The 13,576-nt window shown below is 64.7% G+C and overlaps 1 protein-coding gene across 8 annotated transcripts in view; it reads left to right on the top strand.

Annotated features, from left to right (window-relative positions):
* The window catches only part of PLCH2 (phospholipase C eta 2), an 83,002-nt gene that overhangs the window by 19,501 nt on the left and 49,925 nt on the right, over positions 1-13,576 (top strand). The window contains exon 1 of one of the 8 annotated variants that reach the window (XM_070605142.1): positions 4,277-4,695. The exons of the other annotated variants lie outside the window; for them this stretch is intronic. Within the exon in view, the coding sequence (XP_070461243.1) occupies positions 4,665-4,695 (31 nt within the window). The 5' untranslated portion in view covers positions 4,277-4,664. Of the gene's footprint in view, positions 1-4,276; positions 4,696-13,576 lie in introns of those variants that run through there. 8 annotated transcript variants of the gene reach the window in all.

The raw sequence follows: 13,576 nt of genomic DNA, 5'->3' as shown, positions 1-13,576 counted from the left end.
GCCCTGCCTCCCTTTCCCCCAGCCCCTCTCCCTCTGCTAAGCGCACGCCCACCGAGCAGAACTCAGCCCCCCCCCCCGCCCCGATCTGAGGACCCCTCCTGCTGTGCCCCCTCCAGGAGCCCGCCCAGTGTCAGCTGTGACAGTTTTTGTAAACCACAGGCGACTTGGTTTGGTGCTTGTCTCATGCTGGACAGCGGGTGGAGGCCTCTTCTAGGGTAGGGGTCTTGGGCTGGGGTCACACTGAATTCCCAGCCACCTAACCAGGCGCCCTGGGGGTGTGCCGAGTGTTTGTGAACGGTTACAGGAATGAAGGAGCGAGTGAAGGAATGAGTGAATGAACGAACAATGAGCCTAGCAGACATGGCCCTGTGTTCTGTGAGGAGGCGTGCTGGGATGCTGGTGGGGGGTTGAGGTGCCCACAGGGAGGATGGAGAGGGGGCCGTGCTCCTCCACCCCATCCCGCCCCTCCCTGGGGCCCAGGAGGGGGCACCTCCGGCCACCCCTCGCTTGGCCAGGTGAGACCCCTGCCCAGCCCCTCTCTGAGCCCTGAACCCCACCACCAGCCCCACCTCCTCCCTGGCCCACTGGCCGCCACATCCATTTGATTGCGTGCCGTGGCTGCTGACTGCAGGACCCAGACGACTATCTTCGCCCCAGCTGGCCTTGGACCATTCAGGCTGGGAGCAGCCCACCACCTCCTGCCAGCCTCCCACCCTTCCCTATCCCATGGGCATCTCCACTGCAGGTCCCAGGCCTTGAGGGCCCCAGTGGGTTGGCCCTGGGGCAGCTGGGGCACTTGACATGTTCACAGGGCATCAAGCATTTCCACCTCACTTGTCCAGATGTGGGCTGCCCTGCCCAGGGGTCCAGGCTGGCCTTACAGATGGCCATGTCTCTCAGCCCTGACCCAGCTCACACCTAGATGGAGACACCCACCTCCGCTGATGAGAGAGGCCCATGGGGGCAGGATACCTGGTCTCCGGGGACCTTGGGCAGCTGCCTTCCTCTCTCTGCACCTCCATTCCCCACTCAGAGAAAAAGTGGTATCGGGAATCAATGATTCTTAAGGGCCGGCAGTGCCTGTAAAGACCTTCGGTCCGCGGCAGACGGCGCTCCCAGCATGCCCACCCTCCCCTGGTCGGCACCACCTGGGCACAGCCAGTGTCCGGGGGTCTTGGGGCAGGTGGATCTGCCCTGCCTGGCTGGGGGCCAGGTCACCCAGCCCTCCTCCTGTGCCCTTGGGAGACGCCTGGCTACCACCCATGCCAGTGCTGGCCAGGTCGGCCCAGGGCTGCCCCAGACTCGGGCTCTGTGTGTGGGAAGCAGGAGCCGGGAGGGCTGAGATCCGACCCTGCACGTTGTCTTGAGTTGTGATCGAGAACGGGACGTCTTAAGACCAGATGCTGGCGAAAAATAAACATGCTTTCTAAATTTAGCAGGCTGAGAATCTCACGTTTACCCAATTAGGCGTATTGATTCTGCATGCGTGTGCCGGCTTGCTCGCAACGCCTGCTGCGCCTCTTGCTGCCTCCACGAGTGTGTCTCTGGGCCTGTGTGTCCTCGCTGGTGACCTCGGGCTGCAGAAGGGCTTCTGAGCTGGGCTCTCGCTGGGGCCACCTGTTACTCCGGAGCTGGGCAAGCTCGCCCACGGGGATAGTCTCCGGGTACACGGGGCTGTGGGCAGCCTGGCTGGACTCCTCTCTGCTGAGGTTGAGCACACACACGCCGGAGGCCACCCGAAGCTGGGCCCAGCTGGTGTGTTTCGGGGAGCCGTGGGCACGTGGCACCCTGCCTGCAGGGATCTCATAGTCCTGCTGGGCAGCACAGACTTGAAACAAGGACAAAGCCTTTGTGACATCTCGAGTGAAGTTCTGTGGCTCAGACCGTGGGTGCTGCAGAGTCTCAGAGGTGGCGAGTGTGAGGGAAAAGGGAACCAGGGAAGGCTTCCTGGAAGAGGTGCCTTGCTCCAGGCCTTAGAAACCAGGCAGGAGTGAGGGACCAGTGGTTGGGGCGCCCTGGGTGCCAGGCTGTGAGGGTTCTGATGTGTGATGGGAGTATGGAGGCCCTGAGGTTTTGGAGCTGGAACCAACCTGCTCAGGCTGGTGTCCCAGCAGCGTGGGTGGGTGCACTGGAGGGAGGCCTGGATATGGGCCCATCTGGGAGATGCGGGGAAGGAAGAGTGGCCGGCGCAGCTCTCAGCGGGGGTGATGGTGGGCTGGGGGCAGGCTGTCTGCCCTGGCTGCTGAAGTTGCCCCCAGAGGACCTGGCAGTCGTGGTGGGCACATCTACACACCATGCACCACATCAGGTCCCCACGACAGGCCCCGCCCGCCCGCCTGAGGTCCCTGCTCTCCTTCGGCGTCTTAGAAGTCCCCCACCTGCCTGCACCCCCTGGTTCTCTCAGCTAGTGGTGGGAGGGGTGCTCAGGGCTGTCACTCTGAGGAAAGTTTGGAGGGCCTGGGAACGGGCAAAATGCAGAAGGAAGCCCCCAGCCCCTGCTTGGCCAGGCCCGTGCTGTGATGTCTCTGAAGCCAAGAAGTGTTGGCACCCACTGGTGTGACCATAGAATGTCAGGGAGCCTCTGAGCACAGTCCTGTTCTGGCCCAGGCTTGATGCCTGCCAGCTCCTGAGCACTTTCTGGAGGCTCCTTCCTCTTACCCATCCTGCGCTGGCCTCAGTTAGCCGCCCTGCACATTTCTGGGTATCTCCATCCTCCATCCTTCTGATGCATGCCCACCTTCTCCCTCATCTCAGGGTCCTGGGCTGGTTCATGCTGTCAGGGGTTGGGGTGGGGAGGAGAGAGAGGAGTGGGTGGCCCTACCCTGGCCTGGGCATTAGGTCCTGGTCTGGGAGGTGAGCAGAGAACTTGATGGAGACAGCATTCCAGGAGAGGAAGCCAGGGGTGAGTGCAGCCGAGGGAGCCCGGAAGCAGCCTTTCTTGAGAGGGGAGCACCGAGCTGGGCCCCCTGGAGCCACCGCCGTCCTCAGAGGGGGTGTGGTTCTAATGGCCGCCGCCGCAGCTCTGGACGCATCTCTCTGACAGCCCTTCATAGTCATAATGATGGAGTCTTTGCTGCCAGCTTGCGCCGGGTGGGGATGCCTGGTGCTACCTTGAGCAGAGGCTGCCACAGCTTGCCGGATCTCAGCTCGACAAAGCATCCCTGGAATGCATGCCCAGGCACGGAGCTCTCAGTGCTGGGCACACAGACTGTGCTGCGAGTCAGAGCTCGGCCCTCATCCTGTGGGCCCAGGAAGCCTTGCGAGCTCAGCTGGCCCCAGCAGGTGCCAAGAGGCCATCTCTCGCGGGTCAGCCTTGGCACCGGGAGGCATCCTGCCCTGGGATCTACTGCACAGACGAACATTCTGCTGTGTGGCTTGGGGAAAGTCAGGAACACCTCTGGGCTGCAGCAACCTGGAAAGATCCTTAGAAACCAGCAGGTCTTATACCTGGGGAAACTGAGGCCCAGAGAGGGGAGGGTTTGGCTGGGGCTAGTTGTGGGTCTGTGGGGAGCCAGCAGGTGGGCCCGCATCTTGTCTCCTGTTGAGTCACTAGACCAGGGCCAGCCGGTGGGAGTCTCGGCTTCTTTGGACACTGGGGCCCAGCTGGGCACGTTCTCTTGACCTGTCTCCTCCGCTCCTCCACTGCTGCCCACCGTGCTCTGGCAGGGAGGTCCCGTGAAGGAGGGTCTCCAGGGTCCAGGGCCTGTCTCTGTCGCAGCTTTGGGGCCTCTCCAGGACCCAGGGCAGTGGGAGGGAGCAGTGTGCTGGGGCTGGTGGCTGCCCCCGGGCACAGGGCCAGTTTGGGGAGAGGAGGCAGTGGGCCAGCTCCCACTATTGTTCCTGGTCTTTTCCCCAGGCTTGGGGGTCACATTTCCAAGACATCAGCGCTAAGTGACGCCCCCACCCAGGGTTGGCTGCCCCCTGGTGTGAGCTAAGGGATGCCTCCTGCCCGGCCAAGGAGCTCTCCAGGGCTGGGCTGCCACCCTACCTGCACCAGCTCCAGCTCCAGGCTCTTGTGCAGGTTTCTGCACGTGCCACCTTACATCTTGGGGGAGGGGGAGCCCAGGCCCCTCCCTTCAAGCACCAGGGTGGCGGTGGGTGGGAGTGTGTGGGATAATGCCTGGCAAACACCCCTTTCGGCTGCATTCAGCCACCTGTCCGGCAAACGCCCAGCCTTGGGATGGGGAAGCGATTCTCGGCCCCGCCCCCTTCCCGGTCCGCAAGCTGGGGCCCTGCGGAGGGAGGAGGAGGGGGAAGTTGGGGGAGCAGGGAGGCCGGGTGCTTCTTTGCGGGGAAAGTACTTTGGCTGCGGCCCGCGCGGGGCGGGCCGGCTGGCCCCACTGTGCGCCCGGCTCTGCGCCTCCCGGCTCTGTGCCCTGCGTCCCGCTTTGCCCGCCGCCGAGCCCGCGCCCCCGGCCCCCTCCCGGCGCGGGGCGGGCAGGGGGTGTGGTGCGGGCGGCACGAGTGACAGCGCTCTCCGCGCGTGGCGCCTCCACGGGGCGCAGTGTCAGCGCGCCGAACCCGCCGCGCGCACAGCCCACCGCGGGCCGCCCCAGCCAGCAGGGCGATGCTGCCCGAGCCCGAGCCGGAGCCCCAGGCCGGCCGCTGACGGCGCCCCCGCCCCGGCCGCCCCCGCCCCCGTCGCCGCCGCCGCCGCGGAGACAATGGACGCGGGAGCCGCCCCGCGGAAGCACAGTAGGTGCCGCGCCTCTCCTGTTGCTGCGCCCGGGGCTCGGCGAACGCGCGGGGGCGCCGCTGCCCTGGGCGGTGGGTCGAGGCGGCATGGGGAGGGGGCGCGCGCTGCCCCCTCGCGCCCTGGCTGCCTCGGTCTCCCGGTGGGCCGAGCTGCTTCTGAGGTCCAGACCGCGGAGGGGAGGCCCCGATCTTGGAGGGGGCGGGCAGGGATGTGGGTGCGGGATTGCGCGCGGCAGGCGAGGGGTCCTGGGCTCTCTTGGAGGCCGCAGGTGTGGGCCACCCCCTGCGAACTTTCCTCCCCTGGTTTAGGGTGGATGTCGCAATGGGGCTGTGACCCTGTGCTGAGACGGAGCCCTGCTCAGCTCAGGCCGGGCGCCCGGTCCCCTCGCTGCCTGTGGATGGTGCAACAGGGGCGCAGCCACTTGGGTCTGCTGCGAGGTGCTGGGTGGACCATGCCGCAGCGGGTGGACTTGGCACATCTGCCTGGGCTGCAGGTGCTGCTTCTGGCCTCCAGCCAGCCTCTCCCAGCACTAGCAGGAGGGGCGTAGTGGGCTCTGGTGGGGCAGCCAGGACCCAGCCAGGCTCTGGGATGGCCCCACCCAGGCCCTCTTGTAGGGTGCTGGTGGTAGTGGTGGCGAAGCAGTACTTCCTGGGGCTCTGGGCCTGCAGGCAGAGCTATGGGGCATCCTTTAGGGGATGGGGGCACTTCTGGAGCTGGCTGAGGAAAGATGCCAAGGACGCGGGAGGCCTCCCCTCCCCTCCGCTCCTCTCACTTTCCCTCCCCTTTACGCCCACCCTGCCCACTAACCCTTGAGGCAGACAGAGTGACCGCTGACTCCCTACTGAGGCTGGCTTTTCTCCCGTGGCCTTCTCCACCCCTCACCCATGGAAAGGTACCTGGTTTGTGTCCTCTCTGTCACTTTATGCCCTGATCCCTGAGAGGGGACACTCAGTTCCCGTGGTGCCTGGGCCATGTGCCCACGTGCTTCTGTCACGGGAGGCCCATTTGTGTCCTGCCAGAGTCCTCTGAGCCCACAATCTCAGTCATACAGCTGCAGCCATGGAGGGGAGTTCAGGTCCCAGGGTCTGGGGGGCAGGTCAGAGATGAGAGGTCATCATCATCTCTCCTGGTTGGTGGGGACAGGGGCCGGCCTGCATGTGTCCCCCAGGACTCTGACCCTTGCCTGGGATAACGGAAGAAATTGGCTCTAAAGACACCGGCAGCCCCCACCCTGTCATATGCCCTCTGCACTGAACCCACAGCCACATCCTCTGCGTGGTCCTACGGGGAGAGTCTGGGGTTCCAGGAAGGGTGGGGGAGGTGGGCGTTCAGCAGGTGGAGTGTGTGCCGTCGGCCATGCTTGAAGGGTCTCCACAGCCCCCTTCCCCGAGGCCTGATGCTTGGTGGCCCTGTCCTGGCCTGCACCTGGCCAGAGGCTGTGGCTGCCCCGGGAGGTGAGAGAGTTGACCCTTCGTGGCCTGGAACTTGCATGAACATGTGCCAGGCAGTGTGTGCTGCGCCCCAGGCTGCCCAGAGGGTGGGTCTAGTGGCCTTGACATCCTGGACCCCGGCCCATCCAGGGTGAATGGTGAGCACGAGGCTGGGTGGGGTCTCCAGGGGGCATGTCTGTCACTAGCCACCAGCAGCGCCGACACAGCTGCTCTTGGCAGAGCCGACATAACTGCTGTTGGGGACAGCTGGGGTCACTGGGAGGACATCCCGCAGGCTGGCAGTGGCCCCTTCTGGGAGTGACCAGGCAGGGACCTTCCTCAGCTGGTGCTTGGGCCAGGTCTGTGGGGTCCCTTAGGTGCCAGAGGGGCTTGTGGGTGGGAGAGACTCCCTGCAGACCCTCCGGGGGAGCCATGGGGGCAGGTGGCCCTGGTTCCCCGAGGCCCTCACTCCCTGCAGCTGAGAGTTCAGGTTACATAATCCCCTGCCCCACACACGGGTTGCGGTAAGTGGCAGCAGCCAGGTTTGACAATACGAGTTGTAATTGGATTTTAATTTTTAATGTCTGCAATAGATGAAGAGCTATGGGCCAATTTGTATATATTCTGTTACTCTGCGCCTAATAGGGCTACTTCATTAGCTGGTAATTGTCGCACCCGCCCTGCCGCCTGCTCCCCGGAAGGGCGGGAGTCTGCCCGAGACCGGCAGGCTGCCTGCCACCTGCTCCAGCAGGGGACAGGGCTAGGGGGTGGGCTGCCAGCAGGCACTCCTGTCACTGTGGGCCAGCCTTCCCCTCTGCCGTCCTGCGCCCGTGTCCACTGCAGCCCCCAGGCCCTGTGTGCTGGGGCCCTGCTGCCGGGGGCTTCTGGGAAGGAGCAGCCACCAGGAGCTCAGGCCTCACCCCCACTGAAAAGCCGGCTTCCCTGCGGCTGCCTGCTTTGGGGCCATCACAGGCCCAGCCAGGACTTTTGACCCCAAGGGCCACTAGGCACAGATGGCCCTGGGCCTTCTAGCACCTCCCAGGTGCTGGAGGTGGGTGCGACCCTGGGTGCCCCTCGGGCCTCCTGACGGACCCAGGCTCTGGGCAGAAGCAGGACCTGGGTGTGGATGGCCCCACCCCACCCCCAGCTTGAGGGTCCCGAGAGGCAGGCTGGCTTCGTCTCCCCTGCACTGCCCGCCCTCCGGATTATTCTTAGGTCTGTTGTATAACAGGCCCGCATCCACGGCACGGGGAGGAAGGGCTCCTGGGAGATGTCTCCAGCGGCAGCAGCCAGCCAGCCGGGAGCACAGCTTTTGTCCCTTCTGCCTGCCCAGCACAAAGGACAAAGGAGGCTGCTGGCTGCCCAGCCCAGGGAAGAGCTGGTTGGCCCAGGCCGTGAGAGGGGCCTGGGCCAGCGGGCGCTCCTGCACTCGCTCCCTGGGGCTGAGTCTGACTTGGGGCTCCTTCAGCCCCCAGCCCTGTGTGTGTGTGTGTGTGTGTGTGTGTCCTCCTCTGGGGCACAGTGGCCTGGGTGGGGATGTCCACCAGCCCCAGTCCTGTCCCCCACGACTCTTCTTCCTTCCTTCTTTCCACCCCTTCTGTGCTCCCAGCAGCCTCTGGGGTGTTGATTCTGGGGTCTCCACCCCCACAGATCAGAGCACACTCCTCACCCCATTTTCTCAGCTCCCACTACGCGTCAGACCGCTGTGGGCTGGAGGCTCCAGGAGGGTGGGGCTCCATTGCACACAAGCTGGGGCTGGGGAGGTCTGGGGAGGGCTGACCACTTACAGCCCAGAATTTGTGTGAGGAAGCCGCCAAAGTGCTCGACTCACCTGCAACCTGCAGGATCCACACCCACTTTGTGGCCTCCTCCCCCCGCCCCCCCGGACCTGCGGAGACGTGTGTGTCACCTGGTGCTCGTGCATACACGTGCACACACTCTCACTCTTGGGCTTCCCAGGGAAGGGGGTGAGCTGGCCGAGTATCAGGGCTGCCGCCTCCCATCCTGAGACTCTGTGGTGCTCAGAGTGGAGACCAGACCCACACGTGGCCCCTGTTCCCAGGGCCTCTGCTCCAGGCTGGCTGTGCCTGGGGGGTGGAGCCCAGGCCCCACCCAGAACGGGCCAGGGCTCCGAGGACGCCACCCCAGGGTGGGGCCGACTTGAGTGGGCTCCCGATTCTGCCACCAGCCCTGTGTGGCCTTGGACAGGGGACTCGGCCTCCATGACTTCACCTGTGAAATGGGCTAATATAGTGAGTTGTGGGCAGTAGCTGGGAGGGTGGGTGTAGAGTTCTGGCCCAGCCGCCTTTAGTGACCCCTGCTGCCCGCCCGTCCCTCCGACCCTGCCCCTGATGCTCCCTGCTCCCCGGAACGTGGACAGTCCCTGCAGAACCGCCAGCCCTCAGCTTCTGCTTCAGAGTGCCAGGGCTGAGTGGTGGCTGCAGGTGGCCTTGATACATAATCAAGAGGCTGGCCCTGGCCTGGGGCAGCTGCTGGCACGGTGGGCCTCAGTTTCCCTGGGCTCAGCCCCTGGACCCTCATACTCCTTGGGACAGGGTGAGCAAGGCCGCTTCTCCTCACCCAGAGCCTTGGTGGAGCTCAGCCTCCACCAGGGTCTCCTGAGAGGAGTTGGGGAGCCCACGCCACCTGCCCAGCCGGGCCTGCACCCTGAGCTTGTCAGGGACAGCCTGGTGGGGCAGAGGTGCTTCCCTTCCTGTGGCTGAGCTCCGAGGTGTGGGGCAGCGCATGGCGTATTTATGGGGCAGCGCTTCCCGTGAGGGGCCTGGTTCTGCATTTGAAAAATGCTGACCAGAGGCCTTCAAGTCTCCCTGTGACATTTCAAGGGCTCCCTTCCTTCGTTGGTGACCATTTCAGCACAGGGTGGAGCTAAAAGGTGCTGTGGGCACCTTGTTAACTAATCACGAAATGCTCCACTTTTCCGAGAGCCTCTGATTGCCGCCTCCCTGAGCGGCACAGTGAAGACAGGGCCTTCTGGGACATCTTCCTGCAGCCTTCGGAAAACATCAAAGGAGCTACTTCACCAGCCTGGCGCTGCACAGGACCTCCCACCCCCAGCCCAGCCTGCTGCACCCAGACCTACTGTGTGCTCAGCTTCCCCCCTGGGGACCTGGGCAGCTCGCTAGAGGCCAAGTGTGGGCCTGGGGCCACCGCCTGGGTTCAAATCCCAGCCCTGCCACGTCCTGGGCTGTGGGTTCCTGGGCCAGATGCTGGTCTCTCTGAGCCTCCGTGTCCTCATCTGTACAAAGAGGGTGATGGTGGTTGTGGAGTGAATGATTACCCCGGGGAGAAGGTGAGGAGCGTGCTAGAAGGTGGCGATTTCTCCACGAAGCTGGAGCTTCCTTGCTCACTGTGAGGGGAAATGGGCTCCTGGGAGCGGGACACTTGGAGCCCGTTGCTTGGCCTCCTGGGAGCAGGTCAAGGTGCAGTTTAGGGCAGAGCCTGGGCAGGGGACGCGGATGGGCCTGGCGTTCCAGGACGGAGGCCTCTTGATGGCTCCATGTCACCAAGGGGCCACGGCGCCTCCCAACTCCCCAGATCCCATTGCCTCTGAATTGAGGGCAGGGGGTGGTGGGCAGGCTCTGGGTCCTAACCATGGGGTCTGGGGTCCAGAGCTGTGAGTGCTCAGTGGTCCCTCCCCAACCCCTATAGTTGCTTTGGCTAGAGTCGCCGAGGGATGCAGCCTGCAGTGACAGCCCAGGAGCTGTCACTGAGAACATGGCTAATGAAGATGGATCTCAGGGGCCGTACTGGCCCTTGGGAAGCCCAGTTAACCCCTTCTGCGGGCCCCACCTCCAGAGTGGCCCCAGCCCCCTGCCCCGGGACCTCTCCTCCAGCCCCGGGAACTGGCCGTGGCCAACCCACAGAGCTTCAGCCCCCACGCTCCTGTGGGTTTGTGACGCAGGTGGGCTGGGGTGGCACAGTGGATGGCCCTGACGCTGCCCTGCCCTGAAAGGGTCGGTTGCACTTGGGAGCTGAGAGCAATTCCCCTGGTGACTGTGGCCGAGACCCCTCCCGGGGAGGCTGGCCCCGTTTGAAGGGCAGGGGCCTGTGGGCCTCGGCCTCCTGTGTCCCACTGGCCCTGGCCTGAATGTGCTGTGGGCTCCCTGCCCCCGGCCTTCAGGGGGACTGCCAGGAAGGCGATGATTCAGGCCCGAGCTGTGGGGAGGTGCTGTCATCCGGCACACTGTGCGGAAGTGTCTGTTCACACAAAAAACACGTTCTGAGCCCTGGGATCTTTGTCATCCTTCAGAAATGCCAATGCTGTAAAGTGGGGTTTGTGTTCTGCTGCGGGCACATGGGGGCAGACCGAGCAGGGCCTCTGTTGGGGCACTGCGCCGATGGTCCCTCTGGCAGCACGTGTGGAGGGCGGCCACTGTCCCTCCCACCTTGAGGCTCCCCTTCCGGGAGGGAGAACCCCCAGGGACCCTGTGGGGTCTGGTGTCACTCTGTCTCGCTTCACAGGAGTCGAGGGCAGCACTGTGTCCACCTGGGTTTACAGGAGGAGAGACAAGGCCAGGGGACAGCTGGGCCTGGGCGCTGGACCGTGGACGAGGACCTTCAGGGAGCAAACTAGAGGGTCCCAAGGAAATGCTGGGCCTGGGTCCCGCAGGTGGCCCTCTGCCCTGTGTTGCTTGCAGAGGAAGTATTTCATCTCACAGGCAGCAGCTGCTGGCCTGGAGCAAACGCTGGGGAGAGGGGCTGCCTGTGGCGGGGGGACGGAGAGCCCTCGATGCTGCTCCCTGCCTGCCCCGTCCCTCCCTGCCTGCCCCTGCCCCCAGCTTGTGGGTCTCTGGGAGCTGCCACTGTGAGCAGGTGCAGGGTCCACACACCCTCCAGAGGGCTGGGGGAGCTTCCTCACAGGTCACTCATCTGCCCCCAGCCACCCAGGGGAGAGCAGGTGGGCCTGCAGAGGCACCTAAATAATTCCTGGACAGCGGGGCCGGGGGGCTTGGCCAGGGTTCCCAACCAGAGGCAGGTGCAAGCTTCCCTTCCTGGGAGCCTGGCCGTGGGTCTGGGTCTTGGGAGACCCTGTTACACATGTTATTTCCAGTCCTTGAAGTATTGGCCCTGTCACTGCCCCATTTTCCTGACGAGGACTTTGAGGCTGGGGTGTGGTGACCTGCAGAGGCTCGGGGGGCTGGAGGCAGTGGAGCAGGCCAGGTCCTCGGCTGTCCAGTTAAACAGGAGCATCTGTGCACACAGTAGGCGCTCACTGGGTGCTGGTCCCTCTTTCCCTCATGGAGGGGGTCATGGGGCCAGGGCACACTGACCATGGTATGGAGCCAGGGCCACCCCTCCTCACAGAGGCAGGGCTCCACCCTTGTCCCATCCTCTGTCCACACCCTGTGCCTGAAGTCTGGCCTCCCTGCAGAGGACGGCCATGCCAAAGCGTCCACGTCCCATTGCCGCTTTCCGGGCTCCTCGTGACTGTGGGCAGTGTGGAGGTCCTGACAGCCCCTGGGATGCCCTCTCCCTACTCCAGCAGACCCCTCCTGCGTGTGTGTCCCCTGTGTCCCCCCAGCTGGAGTGAGCTGCTATGGCTCCCGGTGTCCCCAGGATTGTGGCCAACATTGGAACAGGGCTACAGGAAAAGCCCTTCCTGTGTTCCTCAAGTAGGGAGGGGGCAGTGAGGGAGGCCCCCAGCCCCCGGGGAGGGAAGCACCTGAGAGCCCGAGGCTTGGAGACCTCCTCACCCAGCTCCACGCCTGAGCCTCGCCAGGGTGCAGGGCATTGGGGCTGCCCAGGCTGGCTCCCCCCTGGGGCCGTCGGGCAGGGACAGGTGGGCAGCCCCTCCCCAAGTCTGGGCGGGTGGATGCTCCCTGAGGAAGGGGCTCCGGGCTCAGCCCCAGGCTGGGGCCAAGGCTGCCTCTGCTGCCCTAGGCTGTCTGCAGGCCGCCTGCAGCAGAGGCAGATCCCGTGACCACAGGAGCCAGTTTCTGAGCAACGCAGTTTCCAGGCCAGGCTGTGGCCCACTTCTCAGGCTGCAGCGGCATTGGCCACAGCGAGATTCCATAGCAGCAGGTGGCCGCCCGCCCAGCCGAGCCTGGGGGGGTGGCAGGGCACGGGCCTCTGCTTGTCTTGGTGGGCTTAGGGGTGAGAGAGGGGGTAGGGGGTCTGCTCCCCAAGAACAAAAGCCAGCCTATGGGCAGAGCTGCCTCCTGAGAGACTGAGTGGAGCATCCAAATGCACCTTCCCTGTGGCCTGTCCTCGTCGCCCTTACCTGTCCAGCCCTCCCTCCAGTGACCCATTCAGCCCCACGTGCTGTGGTGTGGCTGCCGTCTGGGGGGTGGGCTGCAACGGAGGGGGCTGCTGAGCACCAGTGTCGTTCTGTGGAGGATCTTTGTGTCCAGGGCCACGGGCCACGGGCCACCCATTCTGCAGGGGCTGGACCAGCAATGCCCTGTGTGGGCCCAGCCCCTTTATTGGGAAGGGTGGCCTGAGGGCTGACCCAAGCCTTCTTGCCCGGAATCCTGGGGTGTGGGGTCCTATGCGCTCCCCTGTCGCATGAGGCCCCTGAGTTTGGGGAGGGGGAGGGTGTGGGCACCAGTGGGCTTTTCCAGCCGTTTGTGGGGTCTGGGTGGGCCTCTGTAACATCTGGGCCCCCTGGGCTGTCAGTGGGCGGGAGGCCCACCTCTGAAGGAGAGCTGCTGGACCACGTTTCTCAGGTGCACCACCTGGTGCTGTGGGGAGCAGGGAGCTGCCGTCCTCAGGGCCCTCTGGCGTGAGAGCTGAGGCCAGTGGGCACCTGGAACTGGGCACCAGCTGCTCTGGGTCTGGAGCTGCCAGAGGCCCAGCCGGGGCCTCGTCCGCCTTCCCTGGCCTGGTTGTGCACCCGGCCTGGGAGAGGCCCAGAGCTGGTGGACGGGGACTTCTGCCTCACCCTCAACAGAGCCGGACGAGGGGCTGCCGAATAGGCCCACCTCTGCCTCCTTCTGGCGTGGCGGTTCAGGGGCTGTTCCCAGGGTTGGCAGAGGGAGCACAGGAGAGCAGGTAGGAGCTGAGGGTCCCAAGAGAGGGCCAGGTCTGGGGGGAAGGTGGGGGCCTAGGCAGCCCCGCATTCCTGCAGAGGTGAGCTCACCCAGACCCACCCTCTGGGGATGCTGGAGAGGGGGCACTTGTTCCAAGTGGTCTCAGGGGCAGGGCTGGGGAGGAGTGGGGTGTCAGACTCTGCCTCAGACGTGGGTGAGAGGCAAAGGGCAGTGGCCTGCAGCCCTGAGCACGCTTTCCAGCCCCGTCCACCCCTCCCCGTCACACTGCCGCCTGGGGCCTCCCATCAGCTTCCAGGGGTGGAGGGCAGGGTCCCCCTCCCTTCCCGTGCCCCCACCTTCACCCTCATACCTGCAAGCAGGGCCGTGGGCGGAGGTGGGCATCCTCGCGGCGGGTTTTGTGTTTGTGTGTGTGTGTGTTTAGGGTATTTTTAAAGCGACTT

This window comes from Equus przewalskii, chromosome 2 (genome assembly GCF_037783145.1).
Source record: "Equus przewalskii isolate Varuska chromosome 2, EquPr2, whole genome shotgun sequence".
Taxonomy (NCBI): domain Eukaryota; kingdom Metazoa; phylum Chordata; class Mammalia; order Perissodactyla; family Equidae; genus Equus; species Equus przewalskii.
This window is presented reverse-complemented; position numbering and strand designations above follow the sequence as displayed.